Raw genomic sequence first — 23,313 nt, forward strand, 5'->3', positions numbered from 1 at the left:
AAAAAAGATACTAAATTTTCACCAGAAATATTTTATCTATATTGAGATTTCATAAAATTTACAGCTGAAAATGTAGATTCCATATACTGAAGTTCTTCTAAACACTCCTAGAAGTTTTCCAATAACTGAAATGAGTGTCTGCTTTTAAATTTAAATCAATTAAAATTAAATAAAATTAAACATTCAGTTTCTTCTGTTGCAGTAGCCACGTTTCAAGCACCCAATAGCCACATGTGGCTGGTGGCTGCTGACCTTGGTCAGTGCAGGTCTGGACCCTGCAGGGCTCTCCCTACCTGTGGGCAGCTGCCATCTCCCATCAGAGCCCCTGTGACTATGCTCAGGGAACCCGTGGCCTGGCTCTTCTGAACACTCTTGCTCAGGTGTGGGACTCACAACTGGTTTCATTCTCTGACCAGGCCCTTTCTTACTCTCTCAGCTTGGCTTGCCCTCAGCTTTGTCCCAGCACAGGTGTTCAGATCTCCCAGGCTCCATGCTCTGCAGTTCTTGGACTAGTCCACCCAACCTGGCTCTGTACCCCTGCCCAGGTGTGGTTCAGGGGCCCTGCTTGGCTGGAAGGGTTGTCTAGGTGATGCTGTGTTTCTGCTTTGCAAAAAACCAGGGGTGGGCAATTTGGGGGTGGGGGTGCATCCAGGGGCAAGTCATTTCCTTTTGGTGTTTTGGAAGAAGGCCCTTGCCATTTTCATGCCCATACAAGTGGCACCAAGATGGTACTAAAACATTACTATGGGCACCTCTGCTCCTATCTGGAATCCCTCTTGGCCTGTGGCTCCAAAAGGTCCTCCATTGCCTTCCCTGGTCCCTGTAGGGTGTGCTGTGTCCCTTGGTTCCCTTTCTTCCTCTGGCCTCTTGGGTTGGTGAACTATCTGGGGGCTGTGGCTCAGTCCTACCACTTTACTCCTTCAAGCCACCAGCACCACAGCAGACATCACTAATCAATCACAGTTTCTTTCTCCTTGAGCCTCAGGCTGGGCTCTACCCCGAACTCTGGGATGATGCCTCCAGCCTCCCATACCCCCCGCCAGCTGTCCCCCAGCACCCAGTAAGGGATTTCACAGGAAGGAGAAAAGATGGCTTCCAAGCAAAGAATCTGGTCGCAGACTTATGAGGCAGCAGAAGCTAAGCCCCCTGGAACTGACTTGGCCGCTTTGGAAGGCAACGTGGGTTCCCTCTGGCTGTGGCATCAAGGCCAGACCCCCTTGAAATGAAAGACCTTGAAATGTCAGAAGCCCTCCCCAACAGTTAGTTTAAAGAAGCTAAAAGCCAGAGCTGCTGTAAGAAGATAAAGGGATGGAAATCTGAAGTCTGAAAAGCGGTGTCTAAAAGGGCATGACTGACAGGACTCTGGGACTGAGGGTGTGTGACCTGAACCACAAAAATAGAGCGCCTGCAGCTTGCCGGGCACATGAAGGCCCATCATACCAGTCTCCTGGGCACTGGGAAATCCACTAAACATCAGTGCACATGGCCTCAGACAGGCCCAGGCAGAGCCCACGTCCAGAAAGCAGCCCCTCCCACCCACCTCCTGCCTGAAAAAAAAGCTGTGTGGGGTCGTTGATTCTGCCAGGCCTCAGGTGTCCACCCAGGCATAGGTGCCCACCTCCCTGTCTGCGGGAAGGCCCTGGATACTTCAGCCTCCAGGGTCTGTTTGTACAGAAGAGGGCAGGAAAGGGCAAGAATTCCAAGTTCCTGCATTGCCCGAAAACATCCTTTCCGGAGTCCGGAATGCACCTGAAGAGAACACAACGAACCAGACGAAGAAACAAAGGGGTGCTTGATCAGGTACCAGCGCACAGAGGAATTCTCCTTCCTGCACAAAACTCTCCCCCAGAGCAGTCTCCCGTCCTGCCCTACTCCAATATTTCAACAAGGGCTCCATTATCTTTTGTCTTTTAAATCTCTTCAGGCGGGCTTCCCTGGTGGCGCAGTGGTTGAGAATCTGCCTGCCAATGCAGGGGACACGGGTTCGAGCCCTGGTCTGGGAGGATCCCACATGCCGCTGAGCAGCTGGGCCCGTGGGCCACAATTACTGAGCCTGCGCGTCTGGAGCCTGTGCTCCGCAACAAGAGAGGCCGCGATAATGAGAGGCCTGCGCACCGTGATGAAGAGTGGACCCCACTTGCCGCAACTAGAGAAAGCCCTCGCACAGAAACGAAGACCCAACACAGCCATAAGTAAATAAATAAATAAATAAATAAATTGTATAACTTTAAAAAAAAAAAAAACTCTTCAGGCACTAGCACCTTTTGTTCCCCCTCACCAGCCTACACACACACACACACACACACACACACACACACACACGACACACAAGTACCTCACTGATCTCACATTGTGGGGAAATGAAGTGTTCCAGCCATAGAACATTTTTCAAAGAACCTAGTTACCTCTTTAAGAACCAACACTTACTAATATATCTGACGACACTGCTGGAAATCTTTCTGAACTGAATGACATAAGCTCCCTGACATCCCAAGCCAGTACACTGAATGTAATTGATCACTTCCTGATGACTCAGGAACATGTTTCTGAGCCCATCTTTGCCATGGTCTACAAAGCCTAATGATCTGGACTTTCACCTTGGGCCACTTTTACCCTTGCTTACCCTGTAGAGATAGTGCCCTGGGCTTTGGCTCTCTGGAACACTCTCTCCCTAGATGTCTGCATGGCTCACTCTTTCCATTCATGCTGCAGCTCAAACACCATCTTATCCAACAGGCCTTTCCTGGCCATCCTTCTCTCATCTTTCTGTCCCCTTTTACCGCTTTATTTTATTTTCATAGTGTTTGCCATCACCTAACACATTGTATATCTATTTATGGTCTGTCTCCCCCACTAGGATGTGAGCTCTTTGAGAGCAGGGATGTTGCCTGTTTTGTTATCCCCAGAGCCTATAACAGTCCTGGCACACAGTAGGTACTCAGTAAATAATTGTCAAGTGAAGGAACAAACAATGCCTTCAGCACTTCTGACCAGTGTGTACCTGTGGGAGGGGGGCTGCTCCAACCTCACATGGCTGGTTGGTCCTTTGCTGTCACCTGTCACTTCTCAGTGTATCAGCAGCTCCTAGCTATGCCCTCATCTTGCTTCTTTTAATCTGCTGTATATGTAACCTACGAAAACCTGAAGGTTACCAGGAGATGGACAACCTTCTGAACTCCTTAAACTGATTTTTACAAAAAAATGTGGATTTCGGGGACTTCCCTGGCAGTCCAGTGGTTAAGACTGTGCGCTTCTACTGCAGAGGGCGCGGGTTCGATGTCTGGTCGAGAAACTAAGATCCCACGTGCCTCGTGATGAGGCCAAAAAAAAAAAACTAAAAAGTGGATTTCTAGGCTGTGGCCTAATTCCATGCCTGTCTTCTGAATAAAGTCCAAGAGCTTGAGACTATGCATTCTCTACTCAGGGGTCTTTTCAGCCTCCTTCTGGTCTTCCCGGATTGTTGAGAGTCTGAAGTCCACCCAGAGACACTCCTGCATATGTGTCTGCATGCCTCCCAGACACGCACGAATACGATGGGCTCCTCATTCAGCAGAAGGTGAGCTGCGTCACTCCATCAGACAGTGTTTCAAGAGAAGAGAACGGGGTGGGTTTGGTACAGTTTATTCCTTATGAGAACTGGTTTCATGCTCTTCTGAACACAAGTGGTCTGGTCCTTGTACACCTCACCCCCGGCCTTATTCTCCTTAATCCAAGCACCATCAGACCACGAGCCCTGGCTTGGGGCCACCTCACTTTTGCAGGAATGGGTCAAAAAGGTCAAAGATGGTTTGAGCTGGGAGGGACCTTGGAGATCCTCTAGTTCAACCCTCATCTGACAGATGAGGAAACTAAGACCCCAAGAGTGGAAGTGACTCACTTAAGGAAACACAGCCCCTTGGGAGCAGGGCTGAGCCTAGAAGGGGGATCACTTGGCCTTCATTCTGCATCCTCTTTCTATCCCCTCACCTCCTCATCCCTGGCAGCCAACATCTGTTTCAATCCTGAGCCGTTTCCTTCTGCCTGGACCTGGCCTAGCCAGGGCCTGGGGGAATCGCACAACGTCAGGGCTCACAATTCGGAGCATGTTAAGAGATGTGGTCACCCCCCCTCCACCCCAACCCCCGTGCTCTGAGACGATGTTGTCCTCATCTCCACGGAGCCACACCTCATTTCATGGAATGGCAAGGAAGTGGCACTGGTGCCCTTAAGCTAAACTTGAAGCTCTTCCTAATAGGTCCAGAAAAGTGGAAAGGCCATACCTGGGGCAGACTTGCCTCAGTGTCTCCCCAGGTGTGGCCTGAGCCTTATCTTGACTACAGAGTATAATGATGGCCCCCTCTGTCCCCAAACACCCCTTGTCTGCCACTCCTACCGGTTCTGAAATGTTCACAGAAGTCCTCCGGTGGCCTTACTGTCTCTAACCAGATACTGGCAAAGGGTGTGGCTGAAATTCAGGGTGTTGGGGAGCCAGGCAGGCCTGGGCTTCAGCCTCCTCCATGAACACAGCTCAGGGGCACTGCCAGCCAGCGCCGCCCTGGAAAGCAATGGGCAGGGCCCCGGGACGCAGGACAGGCCACCTGGAAACTCTCCCCAGGCTGGATGAGGGAAATAGAAGTGGTATATGGGAAGGTCAGACTCAAGGGGCCTCAGGTGGGTGGAAAACCTTTGTGGGCCTCGTTCTGGGGAGCAGGAGAGAGCCTGAAGACCAGCACTTCTGGCTTTGCAGCCTTGCCTCTGACCAGCCTTGGCCCCCTCTCCTTCCCTGCTTGGCAGCTCCAAAGGAACAGGGAGGGGACAGCACTGTGGCAGTTATGGGTTTCTTTTTCATCACCCTCCTCCCTGGCCTCAGTGTGTTCAGCCAGCCTCACTTCCCAGGGTGCCAGGTCTCTTGCAGTATCATAATTGGGCCCTATTTCAGACTCGGTTACAGAGCTGCCTAACATCTTCCGAGACAGTCAGGACCACGAGCCTTTTTCTCCTCCTCCCACTGCTGCTGGAAGAAAGCGCTGACCTGGCCACAGGGAGTGTGAAGAGAAACCCTGGTCAGCCTTCGGACTATTCCAGTGACAGTCAGCTCAGTGAGAAAGTGTTGCTTCTGGTAAAAACAAATCTCTCTCCCTGCAACTTTTACCCGCTAGCCCCAGTTCCATTCCTTGGAACCCTACAGAGTAATTCAGTGATGGGAAATCAAGGCCTTTCAGTTCAAACATTTTGGCAAAGGGAACTGGGGGTGTTTGTGGGGCAAAGGGAACTGGGCACCTACACAAATTAAATATAGTTTAATTTATATTTGTTTTAATTGAAGCCTCTGCTCTCAGAGAACAGTGCTGGAAAAGTCATCTTCTTTGTTCCCTTCTGCTAGGTAAGTGGGGATCCCTGTGCGGCCTCAGGGGTTACTACAGGACCAACTCCGGACAGGGGTATCCCTCAGCTAGCCATAGCTCTCACAACACCATTCGAAAGAACTCTCTTAAAGCCACTTATTTGCTTCTAGAAAGGAAGTTATCATCAGCTTATCCAAGGATCAACACACCTAACAAATCACTTCACCCAAATTTATTTATTTATTTGGCCACACCGTGAGGCTTGTGGGATCTTAGTTCCCCAACCAGGGATCGAACCCGTGCCCTGGGCAGTGAAAGCGCAGAGTCCTAACCACTGGACCACCAGGGAATTTCCCTCACCCAAACTTAACATATAAAATACCCAAGGTCCAGAGATGTAAGTTTTTGTCCATGCTCACTCAGCAGTATCCCAACTGTAGGATAAAAAAACTCCAGTTTAGGAAAACTCTTGCCTAAAACTTTCATGGTTTCAAATAGGAGACATTGCAAATGAGTACACCTATCCTGAAGATACCCACAATGGATAGTCTTTTAAAAATATGTCTGTAAAGTGAAATTCCATGTAACACCTTAGCATCCCACCCATGCCTATTAGCATATGGAAAACCAAACCAATCACAAATGTTCTCCCCGACTGTGAGTTCTAAAGACTGAAGGCCAGCTGTGTCTGCTCCGCCTCCTGCTTTGGCTGCTGTCCAGAGCCAGCAAGCATCAATGTAGATTCAAGTGGATATCCCCAAATCCACTGCCTTGCCCATAAAGTACAGCATGGAAAAATCACAAACCCTGCCACATCGTAAGCAGCCATTTATGGATGAAGTCAGTATCTCCCTTTAGTTTTACAGATTCTATAACCAATTTTTCACATCAAAATTTGGGACACATGGACTGACAACAGGACAGAATATTAAAAATTAGGACCTCCCTGAGATATCTGGGCCATATGGTTGCCATGCCGACACCCCGCAATGCCAAACAATTGCCTCCAAGGTCCAGAAACAACTTGGCTGGCTTGGAATCACCCAGACATTGTGAAGACGGAGCTGCCTCCTGGCCCAGGCTGTTATGCAGACCCTCCCTTTTCCAGCTCAGCTCTCTGATTCCCCAGGGGAGTGATGATGACGCTTGTCTGAATTTTCTCAGCCTCTGTCAGCCGGACTATCCACATCATTCCCTAAGAATCTGAAAATCCACATGCAGCACGTTCTGGCCCAACTAGACAGAGACGTGTTTTGGAATGGCAAGAAGACCAGTGAGAGGTCAACCACAGATTTCAAAGAGAAATTAAATCTTCAGCTGCACCTGCCCCTTTTAAGTTGAACAAAGGGTTTACCTCCCGGAGAAGCTGAACACACATTCCCCTGGCTCTCTAGTTATAGTCAGCTGGAGCTGGAATAAAGTATTAGTGGGATATGAAACTTGGATCATTGCTCCCAGAGATGGGCAGAAATCCTACTTCACTCATGTAACAGTACTTATTAAGTCTTGCTGTGCTCATCAAGGTGGGGATGCAAGAAGCTCCCTGCATTGTCCCTGCATGATAGCTTCCATTCAATGAGGAGACAGGCCGATGGCTGAAAGTCCCACTGAAGCGAAATACCCGGAATATGGGAATACAATGTAAGGCTGTGTCAAAGGCAGGCTGTGACTGGGGATCAATGCCTATGGAACAGACATCCAGGGCTTAAAGCCTAAGAACAACGAGGGAGCTGGCTATGCCCGGAGTGGCCAGAGAAGGCTCGCGGCTCACTTCCTGGAACTTCCACTCTCCCTCTCTTCCTGCACCTCCATTCCTGGCTCCCTGATACTCCTTCACACTTCAAACTCGGCTTCCAGTTCACAGCCCTCTTCTAATCTGCAGCAAGTCAAACCCCATGGGAACAGGGAGAGGGGCCGAGAGGATGTTCACTGCAGCCCCCACGACCTCCCATTGCCACCCCTCAAAACGAGTGCCGCCCACCTTCAGCAATGCCCCCCCAAGCCCCCAGCACCATTCCCAGGCTCTCAGTCTGAGTGGCTTTCCCGGATTCTGAAGCAGAGGCACCTGTGATGAGACCAGCCTCAGGCTCTGAGCAGCAGTTAGTATCTCTGTGCTCTTCCCTTCCATTCCCCCTCCTCTCTCGCTTCCTCCTCCTCTTCCAGCTCAGACCCTCCTTCCATCACGTCACCACAGAGGAGGACAGAACACCTGGGCAGCCTGCCTCTGCCCTGCCACTCCAGGCCCGCCTACCCTGGACCAGAGCTGGCCCTCTCAGAGTGTGAGAACAGGGCAGCTCTGATGAGTCCCCGCTGTGGAAGCTCCCTGGGGGTATGGGGCCACTCGTGGTTTGCCCAGTTCCGACTTGAATCCGTCCACCCAGATCCCAACATTCTTGGATCTTTACACAGGAGGCTTTCCCTGATCAGCCTTTCTGTCCAAACATCCACAAGTGCTTTGGAAACAGTGTCTTCGTGGCAGGGACCCTCAGCCCAGAAGGGAACACTCCACCTAATCAGGCTCACCCCCAGAGAGCTCAACCAGACGGGGATCTGGGAATGGGGGCGTGGGGCTGGGGAAAACCCGCAAACCCCAAGGTCTCCTCAGGCAAAGCCTGGAAATATGGTTCTTTTGCAGGGGATTTTCACTTCTTTCCGCGTAGGTAACAAGAAAGGGAATCTGGGGCAGGATGGGAATATGAGAGCACTTCCACACCTACAACCGCCACTACAAACAACACACCATATTCCTGGGGCTCAGCTGCCTTGGCACAAAGATCTCAGAGTCTACTCCACACAAGCCTTCGCCCTCCTGACCCTGCGCCTCTCCAGGAGCTCCTCACCCCTGCCTCCCCAGACCCAGATCTTTCAGAATGGCCACCCTGCGCCACTTCCCCACCTTCAGCCCCTCACTCTGCTTTCCTTCTTTCCGGCCCCCGCCGGCCAGGTTGCCCCCGGCCCAGCAGTCGGTCCTGAGAGTCGGGTCGCCCAAGAGTCTCGCCCACCATCCGCCCCCATCGGAAGACTGCGGCCCGCCTGAGCGCGCCTCTCGCGGGTTCCAGAGCCTCCCGTCTCAACAGGTGCCCCTGCCACACAGAGCCGGCTCCCGGGGCCAGGGCGGAGGCGGCGACAGGCACGCCCCAGCCCAGGTCCCCGGAGCGCCTGGGGGGCTCCCCCGCACCTCCGCCGAGGCCCCAGCCATGCCCCGCCGCCTTGGTTTCCCCGCTCGCATTAAGATCGCGGGGCTGACCTCGTGAGAGGCAATCTCCGAGTCTCGGCGCAGACACTGCTAGTTCGCGCGTCGTGATGGACTGGTGTTGGGGCGTGGGACGCCTTCAGGACGAGACCTTTCCCCGACCCGGAGAACCCCGGGGGTGATAGTGGGGAGTCCTCCGTGCCCCACAAAAAAGCAGGTTCAAGTTGACCCGGGCTGAGAAGGGAGCTAAAAGTCCAGCAAGCCCCTAGCGACCCTGCCTCACCCAGCGCTCCCACCCCACGTCCTTTGCCCCAGAGAGGCTGAAGGGGGGTGCGCACGACCACCTACGCGCTTAGCAGCGAGTGGTTCCCACTGCCGGCTCGCCGCGCGCAAGGTCCAGCCGCCTTCGGGGGCGGGTGAGGCGCGGGCAACCCCTAGCCCTCGGCCCCCGGCCCTCGGCCCTCGGCCCCCGGCCCAGGCTGCGCAGCGCCCAGAGAGCCGCCACGTTCCCAGTCGCGCGTGCACGCCGGGCCCACCAAACTTGCAGTACTTTCTCCCAGCCCCCACCCGCTGTCACCCTCCCTCCATTCGTGCGCCCTGGCCCCGCCAGCCCGACAGAGGTTGCCATAACAACGGACAGGAATGCTCCAACGTATACAAAGCCGGCGGGGCGCGGCGGGCACGCAGCCCCCGGCCCGGCCCCTCGCCCTCTGCTGCCGCGCGGGGCTAGGACGCGCGCCGCGGCTCCCCGGCCGGCAGCCCGGCTCGCAAAGCGTACTCACAATGAGCGGGATGGTGCGGTCCTCCCGGAGCTGTTCCGGCCTCCCGCCGGCCCTCTGCGCGCCCCGGCCGCCGGAGGATGCTGCGTGGGCTCGGTTGTCCTGCCATAAGTAGTAGAAAGTGCCCAGGATCCAGGCTACGGTCAGAATGGCGATGGCATTGGCGCGGATCTTCCTCATGGTGGGCGGCTGGGCACCCGGAGTAGGGGCCCGGGCCGGCGTGCTCTCGGAGCTGGGGCGGGGGCGCTCGCAGCCCCAGCTGTTTGTTTTCGCTCGCGCCGGGCTGCTCAGTCCCGCAGAGCAGAAAAAGGAGAGAGGTGGGGGGTGGGGGGGGGGTGATAGGGAGAGACAGGAGCACGGAGCGATCCTCACGGTCCTAATGCCCTTCAGCCCGAGGCGCGCGCCTCCCGCGGGCGCCCATTCATTCGCGCGCAGAGCCCGCCCCCCGCTCCAGCCCCGGCCGGCTGCGGGGCCGCTGCGCCCCGGGAGAGGAGCGTAGCGGGTGCAAAGCGACGCCGGAGGAAGGCCCGGCGAGGCAGACGCCCGCGGCGGAATGGCGACGGGCCAGAGCCAGTCTCGGCTCCAACGGCTCGGCGACCGAGCTCTTGGCGGCTGCCCCCGCCCGGCCCTGGTCTGTCCCGCCTACCTCCACCCACCCCCGGACCGAGCGGCCCTGAGTCACTGGTTGGAGATGCGCGACCCCGGCCCGGGCCCGCGCTGCGGAGCTGCCTTTCTGGACTGCGCTCTGAATTGCTCTCTGGAACACGGTTTAAGGTGTGTTCGGCGAGTCTTTGGAAAGGGGCGGCTGGGCGGGAGGAGAGTCTGGAGTTTGCACCGGAATCCTCCGCAGCCTAGAATTCCGACCGCCGGAGGTCCCGCCCCGAGGAGGGATTGGAAGCTGGTGCACTTGACATTCGAAGAGAGCGAAGGGGAAGAGACGCTGCTTCATAGCCAGTGAAAGGAGAATGGGGGTACAACCACCCCACCTCTTCCGTTGGCCTGGGGCTCCCAGCTTTCATGATGCTTCCTTCCACCCCGCCTCGTTGTCCCCTGGACAACCCTGAAGTGTTATCATCACCATTTCATCAGGAAGAAGGGAGGCGGCCAGAGAGGCTGGAAGATTCGCCGGAGACCACACGACTCATTAGTGGGCAGAGCCCAGTCTAGAAACCACCTCTCCGTCTGACACTTAGAACAAAGTGCAAAACACGGTGTTGAGAGACACGGACACAGAAATTATTGAGATTGTGCCCCAGCCCTGGTGGCATTGAGAATCTGATGTGAACTACTCTCACTCCGGGCAGAAGGCAAGGTGGGCTAAATTAGTTCTAGGAGATCAGCACAGTATCAGGCACAGAACAGACACTCAGATGTTAAATAAACAAACCAAGCAGGGATCACAGAGGAAAAATATTGTATTGCAAGGTGGTCTTAGGGGAAGGCTTCTCACAGAAGGTAGATAAATACTTTGAATAAATTCTTAAGAGGCAGGAAAGGGAGGACAGGGCAGGATGTGCTGCATGAACAGCATGAGCAAAGGTCCAGAGGATGAAAGTACTTGATGTTTTCAAGGAAGAGATCTACCTGGTGGTGCCAGGGCCCAGGATGCTGGGAAGTTATTGGTGGGAGTTGAGGTTGGCCAGGCTGGGTGAGTCTGGACTCAGGAGGCCCTTTCATGTGAGAGACAAGGTTGTCAGGGAGCTTGCATCCTGCTGGGGCTCCTGGGCACTGGCTCATCTGAAGGGCCACATTGGGTCCTGGCCTCTAAGTGAAGCTACGTCGGGAATCAGGCAGATGGCGAGGTCACAGTTCATGCTTTCCCCCAACCACCCCATCAGCATTTCCCTGTTTCTCTAGCACTCAGGACTGAAGCACTTTTGTAATAGATGCTCAGTACACTTCAGTTGGAGTGAAGTGAATTGAAGGAAGAAAACCTGAATGGGTTTTTGCTGCAGAAAAGTCATTGTTTTAACTGCAATATCCTTTCCTCACTCAGAAGACTAACCACGAGGACAAGTCCAAAAATGACCCTACCAAGAATGTGACCCTAGAAAGAAGGGGGTGCATAAAAGAGGACGTCACAAAGAGATCTGTAAGAATAGCGGGGAATCTGAGGCATGAGCTGTGTGGCAGTCAGGAGCAATAGGAGATGGTGTGGAGATGCAGGCCAGCCTTGCTCTCCCAGGTCTCCCTTGCCTGGGGAGTTTAATTAGACTGCAGTAGGGACCAGGATTCACTTCCATAGACCAAGATAACCACTGTCAAGCCACTGCCTTGTTTCTGCAGTAATCATGGGGCAGACCCAGTGGTCATGTCCTCTGTGGGAAGCTAGGGAGACTTGCTCCTTAGGAATTAGGCCCCACAGGCATCTCTAGATGATGAGAAAATGTAAGGGCACTGCCCTTCTGGTGTCCCTACCCCCATACAGGCTCTCAGGTCAGCCGGATGGGAAGACCTGGGGAATGACCTTCTGTTGATATAGGCTGCTCCTCTCATCCCAGCCTGGTCTATTATGTCTAGCTGCCTTTGGTCTTGAAAGAACCAGGTGAGAGGATGTGGGATCCAAAGACATCACATCAACCCATAGTGAGAGGCTCCAAAGTCACCCCTAGGCATGGAGGATGAAGCTGGACCATGCCAAACCGAAATCAGGCTGATGGGTTACTGATGGCTCCAGAAGGAGGGCTCCATGAGGAGAGGAAGTGAAGGAGGAGCTGGAACTTGGTAGGTTTCTACAAGTCTTACCCCTTATTCCTCAGGGCTCAGTGGTGAGGATGCTATACATCTGCACCAAATTGTCACTGCCTGGTAGCTCTGTCTCAGAGAGAAGACTTCTCCACTCACCCCCCACCACCAAAAAAACCCCCAAAAAACCCCTAGGAGTGTAGCCTTTCTGGAAGGTGTTAGACTTCATAGCTAGCCCTTCCTTAAATGAGCACAATAAACTTCCCTGGGGGTGGATGGTGGAGGTAAGGGGGCAGGTGATTACCTCGCTCACTGGACTCACAGAAATTTGATATAGACAGAGGTTGCGTGATGGATCTCAAGCCACAGGCACACTGGAAGAGCTGGGAACTTGCAGCTGCCACCTCGGCTACAGCCCATGGTCATTCTTCCAGATTCTAATCCCAAAGAGGCACAGAGCTGAGCCTTAGCCCTCCCTGAGATGGATTTCAGTGTTCAGAGGTGACTGTGAGCATTGTTCCCTCTCTGGGCCTAGCTAGCAGAACCACAGAATCAAAGCAACACCTAAGAGATGTTAGTGTTGCCTAACATCATTGAACTCCGAAACCGACAAGAGTGATAATAATAGCTACAGTTCACTGAGTACCTAGCAGGTGCCAGCTGCTGTGCTGGCATCTCACACACATTATCTCTAAAGCCCCCGCAACCTGCAGGAGAGGACGCTGAGGCTCAGTGAAGCCCTCGATTGCTGAGAGTCATACAACAGGTGGGTGGAGGGACTGGGTTCAAAGCCATTTTCCATGCCAGTGTTTGGGCACCAGTGCCGGGCTTCTGAGGCCACTGGGCAGTCTGCAGGGTGGTAGAAGTTCTTCATGTAGGGACCTCACTTCCCTCTCTGAACCTCTGTTTTCTTTTTGGTAAAAGAAAGGTTGCCAAGAGATGACCTCCAAGGTCCCTCCAGCTGTGCCATTTTGGACTTCCAGTTGTCTCCCGTGTCACAGTGCTCTCAGGCACGGTCCCCTTCTCTTTAAAGCTGCTGAAGCCAGCACTCAGGTAAGCTGGGCAAAGTGCATGTGGCCCTGGCGCTCCCAGAGGTCCCAGGGAACTGTCTGCCCCTGTGAATTTGATGTGTGGATTTGGGGATTGGGGTTGGTAACAGAGGGCAGAAAGGGTATAGGTCAGTGTGAAGCCCGAGCTCTGGAGCTGGACAGCCTGAATTCAAATGCTGGTTCCGGCACATATTAGAGTGGCTTGGGCGAATTCTTACTCCCTCTATTAGCCTCGGTTTCCTCAGCTGTTAAATGGGGCAGTGACAGCCCTTAACTTGCAGCATTGTTGGGAAAGGTAGGATGAAATGAAACAAGTAAAATCCAGTGCTTGGTAACTACCGGCGTCCGCTGGAGGCCCTCTCTCACAGGCAGTGCTGCTGGCTGCCGGGGTGACGGGGACTCCCGAAGGGCCCACCAGGGCACATGCGGGGGACTGCTCACCTGGGCCGCGGAGGAGAACAGACCCCACACAGGCCTCTTCAGCCACACCCAAGTTCCGACAGGGATGACTGTCCTGCCGCACAGGCACGTGGCCGCCTCTTCCAGAGCCGCTGCTCAGTGGGGCTGGGGGGGAGGGGAGAGGCAGAGTGTGCGGCCCCAGCCTCTGCTGGGTGTCCATTCTCGCCGGCATACCCATTACCCTTGAGACTCTGGGTCACCTCAGGAGCCTCTTGTCCTGTCTGCACCTGCAGCAGGGGTCCAGAAGGAGGGTGAAGGGAACTGATTAGACTCCCATGTCTGCTCGAAGCAGGAAAGAGGAGCCAGGGATGGTGAACAGAATGTACCTTACCATGAAACAGACACTGTGCCAATACACGATCTCAGAATACTCACGATGACCCTGTGAGGAAGGCTCGACCCTCTCCATCTCACAGATGAAGACACTGATGCCTGCAGAGGTCACCCAGCCATCAGGTGGCAGGTATGCTACCCACTGCCAGCTGTCCCCACTTAATGCACCAGCGTATCTAAGGGAAAGTTTTTTGTAAGTTAAGTTTCTACAAACCATTATAGATCAAGTTGAGGACCTGGCTCTTTGAAAGGAGCTCAGAGAGTTCTTTATTAGTCATCATTCTGTTTGTCTGAGAACCGTGGCTTTTTATATCAGTTTCTGCCACTGGAGTGTAAGCTCCATGAGGGCAGGGGTTCTTGTATGTTTTGTTCACCTGTCTCCCCAGTGCTTAGAACACTGCTTGGTGTATAGAGTCCATGCTCATTGAGTATTTTTTTAATGTAAATTTATTGTTATTTTTATTTATTTATTTTTGGCTGCATTGGGTCTTCGTTTCTGCGCATGGGCTTTCTCTAGTTGCAGCAAGCGGGGGCTACTCGTCGTTGTGGTGTGTGGGCTTCTCATTGCAGTGGCTTCTCCTGTTGCGGAGCATGGGCTGTAGATGCACGGACTTCAGTAGTTGTGGCACATGGACTCAGTAGTTGTGGCTCGCAGGCTCTAGAGCGCAGGCTCAGTAGTTGTGGCGCACGGGCTTAGTTGCTCAGCGGAATGTGGGATCTTCCCGGACCAGGGCTCGAACCCATGTCCCCTGCATTGGCAGGAGGATTCTTAACCACTGCGCCACCAGGGAAGTCCCTCATTGAGTATTTGTTGGTGGAAGGAAGGAGGGAAGAAGATGGGCAGGGTACTCAGTGCAGCATGCATTTCTGTCTTAAGTCAAGCACCTGAGAGATGGTGCAGGACTAGCACCCAGAGAAAGGGCGCAACTCGGCTGGGTCAGTGTGGGCCGGTGCAGTGAGTAACCCAGGTTCCCTCCCAGCGCTTCCGCAGGAGCAGCTGACGGCCCCCCAACCATGGGGCCAGGAGCCAAACCCCGCTGCCCCAGATGAGGGGGTGAGAAAACCCTCTGTGGTTCCACCAGAAGTCAGGGAAGGAATGACCCCGATTTGGTGAATAACTGCAGGAACTACAAAAGTTATTACTGATCATGAAATGACCCAGCTGCTACATTTGGGAATAATAGGATTGCAGAGTTTGAGGGCTAATTAGAAATGTGTCAAATGCTTTTTCTTAACAGCAAGGAATTCCTACAAAGGAGAAATGCATAAATAAAGCCAGCTGGTCAGCAGAATTGGTCCCGGAGGCAGAGCCGTTTGCAAGGCCTACCTGACCTCCCTATCTCACTGCCTGTCTCCTTCGCCCCTTCCCCTCCTCCACAGCCTCTGTGGAGCTGAGTGGCAAAGATCCTCAGAGCAGACCAGCTGGCCAAAAATGTCAGGCCACTGCCTGTTACATGCCTGTCTCTCGCCCTCGAATGGGAGTTCCTCTGGGCCTGGCAGCCTTCTTTTGTGTATCACCAGATTCTAGCACAGCATGGGGCATCATGGCAGCTCTCACTAAGTATCTGTGCAATGAGTAAATGAATGAATAAGTATCTAGGGCAGCAGGCTGCTGCTACTCCCCATTCTGTCCCACTAAAATGCCAGCTAGCCCACTCAGATGGTAAGCCAATGCCTGTTTGCCCATTAGGGTGGTATTTCCAGTCCCTTTCTTCCCTTTCCTTCTCGAATGCCTACCATGCCAGGCACTTTTAGGTTCCAGGAATACAAAAACGAACAAAACCTGATTCCATCGCCTGAGGAGCCCAGTAACTGATAATGGGGAAATAGGCACAAATGGTCACAAAAGGGTATAACAGAGCTCTATTCAAACACAAAGGGGACTTCATCACAAGGAAGAAGTCATCTGAGAGCTGAGTATTAAGGATAAGCAGGTGGACAAGATGTGGAAGGGCATTCTGCACAGAGGAAGAGCAAACCAAGGAACTAACGTGTGGAAGTGTATGGGAGGGAGCACAGGAAATGGGCAGCGGTTTAGTGTGTACTGGGTAGGGAGTGGTGATGGTAACGAGATTAGAGAGGTAGATGGGCCAGTTAACAGATGTCTTGTATGCTTTTGTAAGAAGTTTGGACTTATTCTGGTAAGCCATGGAGAGCCACCCAAGATTTTGTAACAGGGAATGACATGATCAGTTATAAATTTTAGTGAAGAGGCTGGAGACTAGTGGTGGGGGATTACAATGACTTTGCAATAGTCCCAGCAAGCAATGCTGTGGGCCTGGGTTAGGGCAGAAACACTGGAGCAGAAGAGAAAGAGGGTAGACTCAAAGGATTTGGGGATCAGTTGGAGGCGGAGGTGAGAGAAAGGATTTGAGAATAACATGTACATTTCTTGCGTAGGAGACAAGTGCTTTGGTGTAAGGTAACCACTAACTGAAATGGGGAACACAGGAGGAGGAGCAGATTTGGGAGACTTGTTCAATTGAACTTGAGTTCTCTGTGGTCTGCCAAGGAAGGGAGCTGTAAATCCTGGTCTGGTCCTCTGGTGAAAAGCAGAAGAGGCCAGTCAGGTCGAGAAGAGAAAACCAGAACACAGCTGGGGCAAAGACGTAGCTGGGAGGCTGCCCGTGTACCCGGCACCTAAGCATGGGGGAGAGGCCATGTGCACCAGAGGTCAGGACTTTTGGATCCCTCGTGTGAAGATGAAGAGACAGAATTGGCTTTTTTTTCCCCCTGCCTGTCAGATGCCCTGATTCAAGCCCTGGACCCAGGCTGTTAGACATACTCGTCTTTTTATCAAGGAACTCATCATCTCGTACATGTTAGGATGGACCTCTACACCTAGGGCCGGAACAAAATTTGGCTCAAAAATAGGTCAGGTGATAAGACCAGAGAGCATTTGAATTGAAAAGAGACCCGTGGTCCTGGTCCTGCATTTCCTTCCATCTAATGGTGCCTATAATCGAAACCTCCATTTTCCTTGAGAAACTGGGAAGTGGAAACTAAGGGAATGTTCCCAGGATTGGTATATAATTTGAAGCTCTCAGCAAGGCTGAAAATACCCATCGATATATTTTGAAGTGTAATTTCCACTCCCTTACCAGCCAAAATAATTGAAGAGGAAGAAAAAGCTGTTAATGCAGGAGGCATGTGACATCAGATCCACTTTGCCTGGAAATTTACCATTTCAAAGCAATTGAGGGTTTCTACAGCCAATGTTTATAGTCATACATGTCCCCTCTCACTGGAGCCACCCTCTGAAGCGATCAAAAGGGCCATCAGTCTGGCTTGGACACTGAAATTGTACACACTGTCTGGAGCTGATGTGAAAGAAGAGAGAATTTTAAAAATTATGCTGCCGTTTTGTCAGCACATAAATCTTGGGGTGTTTCATCCTGGTAGGTGGTAGAAACAGTTGGGGCTGCCAGTACTCATGGGGCCAGTGGTGGCAGGGCTCCGTGGTGGCCTGGCCAGGCACAGCTTCTGCTCTCCCTTGGCATCCCTGTCCCCGTGTGCCTGCACAGACTGTCCTCTTCCTCTAGTCTAGGTTGGCATTTCTTCCTCTTGCCCAACCAAAGATGCCTGCCTCTGCCTGCATCCCAGTGACAGTGGGTGCGAGGGCCGCAGGTTCTTCAGCAGAGCGGGGGGTCGTGCCACCTCTCACAGCCTCTGCTGGGCTCAGCAGGAGAGACAGACAATAGACTTTACGGACGTCCGTCTTCTGTCTTCTGCCAGTGCCAGTGTGCGTGTGCGTGTGTGTGTGTGTGTGCGCACACATTTTTCAGTTGGAGTTGGACTTCAGGTTTTTCCTGGAATTACTGATTTCTTTCCCTATATTTGTGTCCAGTGGAGGAGATTTCTAAATCCGTGTCCAAGCATTTGTCTTTTCTTCCATTTCTGAATCACATACCTTTACAAAGGCCCCTACCTAAAGACAGAGCATTTAGTATGTTCTTGGGCAACTGGGATGACTAGGAGGTAGGGAACCTGGGTTTTAGTCCTAGGTGTGCCATAGGCTAGCTTGGTGACCCTGGAAAAGTCACTTATCTGGACCCCTTACTTATGTTTCAAGTGAGATCTTTGGTACAAAAGAATTTGGAAGGTCCTTTCTAGTGCTGGTATTTTAGGATTCTGTTTACTTATTTTAATTTTTTAAACCATTCCCTGCCCCAGCAAGAATTATTGGCAATAAACCGAGATATAATTTTCTTTATTATCATTGGGTCCCCCGGCCCATATTACATACATACATATACACCCAGACAATTTAAAATGTTCCACTGCATGAAGAATCTGAAAATTTCCAGAATACAGCAAACTCAAGAGGAGAAATTGGAAGAATGTTCAAGAAACTGTTACATCCAGGGACTCCTCTGAGGAGGGGAGCCCGAGGTGAACGGGAGTGGGAGATTTCACTGCATATATTCTTTTGTACCTTTTGAATTTTTTGCCACATGCATTTATTACCTCTTCAATTAAAAACTTTTTTAAGCAAGAGTTTTCCTTTCTCTTTCTTCGACCACAGGCCCCTCTGCAGCTTAGTTCCTAGCGGGGGAGGAGCCCATGATGGGGCTGGCATCATTCTCTGGAAGCCACCCCTCAGCCCAAGCCCTCTGGCTGGGTTAGCCAACATCCCTGCTCCCCTGGCTGCCCTGTGTGCCTGGAGGGGGTCTGTGGGTGCACACTACTGCTGGCTGCCCTTGCTGGGGAGTGCCACCACTCCTACTGTTGGTGGCACTCCAGCTGGACTGTCAAGCTGGTACGGGGCCTCTATTCAAGGTGCTCCATTAAGGGGCTGGCCTTCGTGGCCCCAGCAGCCAGACAGGCCAAGGGCCTAAGAGTTCAGCATAGGCGGAAGTGCATCCAGCCTTAAATCCTCCAGATCTCGCCATTCCCTTTCAAAGACAGACTGCCTTTTTTTTTTTCCCCCTTTTTAATATTTATTTATTTATTTAGTTGCAATGGGTCTTAGTTGCAGCAGGCAGGCTCCTTAGTTGCGGCACATGGGCTCCTTAGTTGCAGCTTGTGGGCTACTTAGTTGAGGCTCGCCAGCTCCTTAGTTGGGGCATGCGAACTCTTAGTTGCAGCATGCATGTGGGATCTAGTTCCCTGGCCAGGGATCGAACTCAGGCCCCCTGCATTGGAAGCGCAGAGTCTTATCCACTGCGCCACCAGGGAAGTCCCCAGACTGCCTTTTGTTTTGTGTTGTTTTCTGCTGCTAATATAACATGAAGACAGAAACATGAAAGAGAAAAACAAAAGGGCCAGAGAAGAGTGGGGAGAAAGGGTCTCTAAGGTGCTCTCTTCTCCTGGCCCCAAGCCCACTCTGCCTGCCTCTGCTCAGCAGAGCTGGGCTGCAGCATCTCTGGCAGGGTCCCACGTCCCTGGTTTTCTCCCCCGGTGCCAGCTCCTCCTCAGCTTTCCCTCACGACATCCAGCTTCCACCTGGCCTTCCTCTTCCACCTCCTTTTCTGATTGTCACCTGCAATGGGTGCTGGGTTACTCCACCCCTCCTGTCTTCTCTGATTCCTCCTCCTTTGGCTTGCCTACTGCACTGCCACCCTGCCCAGAAACAGCTGCCATCTTTAAGGTCCACTTCCCAGACTGGAGCCGCTACCTGTCCTACAACTGGGATTGCTCAAGGTGGATTCCTCCACCCTCCATTCTTTCTTTCCAGGGTCAATAAAGCCCAGGTTGGGGCAAGAGGACAATTGAGAAGCCATGACAGAGTCAGACAAGGAGCAGCAGATGGAGATGTGCTCTTGAGAGAGTGGACGGAAACAAGACTCCAAGAGATGAAAAGATACAGCGCGTGAGGAAAAGCAGCTTCAGGGAAAGAAAAAGCAGAGAGCGAAAACCAATAAAAGTGTAATAAATACTAAAACCAGAAAGGCCTGAACAGAAACCATCCAGAGAGCAAGGGAGTTAGGTCAGAGGGGAGCAGGAGGGGAGGGGGTGGTCGGCACTTGCGGGGCTGGAGGCCGGAGAAATGGTGCAACAGAAATCTCTCAGGAAGGGTCACTCACCTCCCAAGCTGTTGGGCTTATTGGCTGCAGCAAGCAGAATCTATTTAAAACACACCAGGCATTTTGCCTCGTTCTGTTTCCCTGCCCAGAAAAAGCTGGAGCCAAAGGCTTAGGGAACCATTCCAGCGTTAGGACCCTGCATGGACCACAGGGCTGAGACCATGAAGATCCACTGCCCCATCTAGGAATCACCCACCTCTCCCTGCACACATGAGCTGCCAGGCCACTCAACTCACAGCATCCTATCGCAGTCCCAATGGTTACTTGTGTCATGCACTTCCACCGGGAAAGACTCAGTGACTTCCTTCATTCTGTCTTCAAGCTTGTCAGAAAACAGATGCTGCTCAAATGTGACAGCTGCTCTAAAGGGATGCTCAAAGGGAGCTCCCTGACCAGTGGGAACATACTTAATGATAACTGGAGAGGCCTTGGGTGATGATTAGATTACAGCAAGACAAAGTAGAGAGCATGAAAGGACATCAAGGATAAAATGGCCCTAGGGAAACCATATGGGATTTGAATTGGAAAACCTTTCCCCGGGCTGCGTATCTTTTGGGAATCTCTGATCTGGAGAAGACCTGACCCCTCATCCACCTGTCACAGAGGAGTACAAAAGAAGGTGGCCGCTAGGAGATGCGGCCAAACCATGCAAGCTATGTTTTCTCCCCAACTGAGAGGGTGGGTCTGAGAGGTTCTTCCTTCCCTGGCTCTTCAGCCCATATATTGTATAAAATACTTTTCAAGGCTGAATATAAGTCCTCTGCTTTGCATGAGATTTACATTCTTGAGAAACTTAGTGTACGGATCAAATGAAATTTTGCCTGCCAGAGAAGTTGGTTTTCAAAATAAATTTGAGGTCAACCTTATGTTTAAAAAGAAGGATGGCTTTTGAAGGTGAATAATCATCCTGGTTCATGTTTGTAACTTTGGAATTTTGAATGACTGATTTGGATGGATGTAGGGGGTGGAGGATGGGACTATCTAGAGATCCATCTATGGTTTGCTTTTAGGTTGCAATTTAAACCTTACTTTTAAAAAAATGCAAAACTTAAGCAGATAGGTGTGTTGCAGGAGCTACTGCTAAAGAAATGAGAATTAAAAAAAATTTTTATTACAGAAAATTTCAAATATATATTAAAAGAAGTAGAAAACCTAATGTAAAAAACCCAGCCTACTTCTTTTCGGCTGGAACGGCCATCTTCCAGTAATTCGCCAAAATGATCGACACAAAGGGAAAGAGGAGGGGCACCCGCTACATGTTCTCTAGGCCTTTTAGAAAACATGAAGTTGCTCCTTTGGCCACATGCATGCGAATCCACAAGAAAGGTGATATTGTAGATATCAAGGGAATGGGCACTGTTCAAAAAGGAATGCCCCACAAACGTTACCATGGCAAAACTGGGAGAGTCTACAACGTTACCCAGCATGCTGTTGGCATCATTGTAAACAAACAAGTTAAGGGCAAGATTCTTGCCAAGAGAATTAATGTGCATATCGAGCATATTAAGCACTCTAAGAGGCGAGATAGCTTCCTGAAACGGGTGAAGGAAAATGATCAGAAAAAGAAGGAAGCCAAAGAGAAAGGTACTTGGGTTCAACTGGAGCACCAGCCTGCGCCACCCAGAGAAGCACACTTCGTGAGAACCGATGGAAAGGAGCCTGAACTGTTGGAGCCCATTCCCTATGAATTCATGGCATGATGGGTGTAAAGAAAATAAAAGACCTGGACTGTGAAAAAAAACCAAAAAACCCAGCCTAGACAATTATCAACTCATGGCCAATCCTGTGAGAACCATGGACTTTGGAGCCAGATGACAGATCCAGAGTATGAACTTTACAGTACAAGACAAATAGGATTAATCCTACTGAGGCTGCAGGATCCAAGTTTCTGCACAAATGCCCTAGACTAGAGCCTAGAGTATGGGGAGAAGGGCAGAGAAATTCTTGTTTAGCAATCAAAGAAGAAACCTGAGACTTAAAAAAAACCCCAAAAACCCCCCACACATTCACATTCTGTCTCCGTCTCTCTCTGAAGGATGCACAATGCACAAGTAACAGTAACAGTGGTTATTGTCAGGGAGGGAAAGGACTGGGGAGGAGATTCCTTTTTCATTATACATTTAAAAAGAAATCTTGTACTGTGTGCACATATTACCTATTCTTAAAAGTAACTTGTTAAAAACAAACATCACGAAGCTTTGCAGCACCCGAGTCCCCCAGGTGTGACACAAGGGCAAACTGCCTGGACTCAGACCACCAAACGTCATCACATTTTGACCCGGATTTGCTGTGTTACCGTAATCTGCTCAGTTAGATGCACGGACAACCTCCCAACCCCAAGCTGTACATCATCAGGATGTGTGTTTCATGTAATATAAAAAACTCCAGCCCTTAATAATTACACGGGTGTATACATTTGTAAAAATTCACTGAGCTGTACTTTTAAAACTTGTACACTTCATTGTATGTTCATTACATTGTACTCCAATAAAGTATTATTAACAGCAACAAAAATCCCAGCCTTTGTGTACAAATAAACCAAAGAATCACCATTTGGGGGTTTATTGGGTTGGCGGTTCGGAGAAAACTGTTGTTTTGAGAAAACAGCACGCTGCAGACTTTCTGCAAAACCTTGCTCTTTGGAAACTACCACTACAGCATGTGCTTTTGGTTAAGCATTCCATGGCTGAAACGCAACTCGATGCTAAAATGCCGAGAGGATGAGGCAAAATCTTGGCCAAGGTCAAGCTCTGCTGATGGTTTGAGAGGGGGATGGCAGCCAACTCTCTGCACTTGTATAACATTTAAAAAAGGAAAAACTAACCCCAAGTCATCTTCTGTCCCTTTTCTGAGCCAACTTTAGTCTTGCTCATTGTATCCGAGAACTCAGAGGGAGCCGTGTGTGCTACGGCTCAGGCTGACCAAACCTCCAGGGCCAAACATACAGATCTTGATTAGAAAGGAACCAAGCCAGCTGACTGGGGCTCCAGTTGGCTCTATGAGATTTAACAAAAGATGTCAACATTTTAGATAAAGTTAGGGTCCATCTAGGAGAGGGCAGAGAAATATTACTTTAGCCTCTCTTTTGGCTACCTGGTCATTTTTTCTGGAACATCAACAAAATGACCCCAATTTGGTAGAAAATGGGGGCTCGTGTCTACATCAAAGAGATTATTGTGAAAAAAGCCTCAAGTTTAGCATACTTGGTACAAATAAATCTGTGCTACACAAAGAAAAGCCAATACACTATACCTCTTTGGGACTGAAACTAAGCACAAGGATGGAATGGAAAATGTATTTCCTGCCAGGTCACAGGGAATGGATATATAGGAAATGGGAAAAATGTCTCTCAGCAGCTTATAAAATACAAACTTTACATTTTGCACATGTCCCGTCTCACTGGTGGCCAGGCAAAGGTAAGCAGGACAAAGTCCCAGGCAGGTCAGGGTTATACAAAGGCAGGCC

At 51.2% G+C, this 23,313-nt stretch overlaps 1 protein-coding gene and 1 pseudogene across 3 annotated transcripts in view; one reads left to right on the forward strand and one right to left on the reverse strand.

The window, feature by feature from the left end:
• The window catches only part of GALNT16 (polypeptide N-acetylgalactosaminyltransferase 16), a 121,244-nt gene extending 111,315 nt beyond the window's left edge, over nucleotides 1-9,929 (reverse strand). The window contains exon 1 of one of the 2 annotated variants that reach the window (XM_082451722.1): nucleotides 9,300-9,929. In XM_082451722.1, coding sequence (XP_082307848.1) covers nucleotides 9,300-9,476 — 177 coding nt within the window. In that variant the 5' untranslated portion in view covers nucleotides 9,477-9,929. The remainder of the gene's footprint in view (nucleotides 1-9,299) is intronic. The other variant, XM_082451723.1, reaches the window with a different exon arrangement.
• A 7,541-nt stretch (nucleotides 9,930-17,470) lies between these two features.
• Nucleotides 17,471-21,597, forward strand: LOC309655937 (large ribosomal subunit protein eL21 pseudogene; annotated as a pseudogene). The gene has a single exon. The product of its transcript is annotated as a large ribosomal subunit protein eL21 pseudogene (transcript).
• The last annotated feature ends 1,716 nt before the right edge of the window (nucleotides 21,598-23,313 follow it).

Source organism: Balaenoptera physalus, assembly GCF_965194825.1.
Source record: "Balaenoptera physalus genome assembly, chromosome: 2".
Classification (NCBI taxonomy): domain Eukaryota; kingdom Metazoa; phylum Chordata; class Mammalia; order Artiodactyla; family Balaenopteridae; genus Balaenoptera; species Balaenoptera physalus.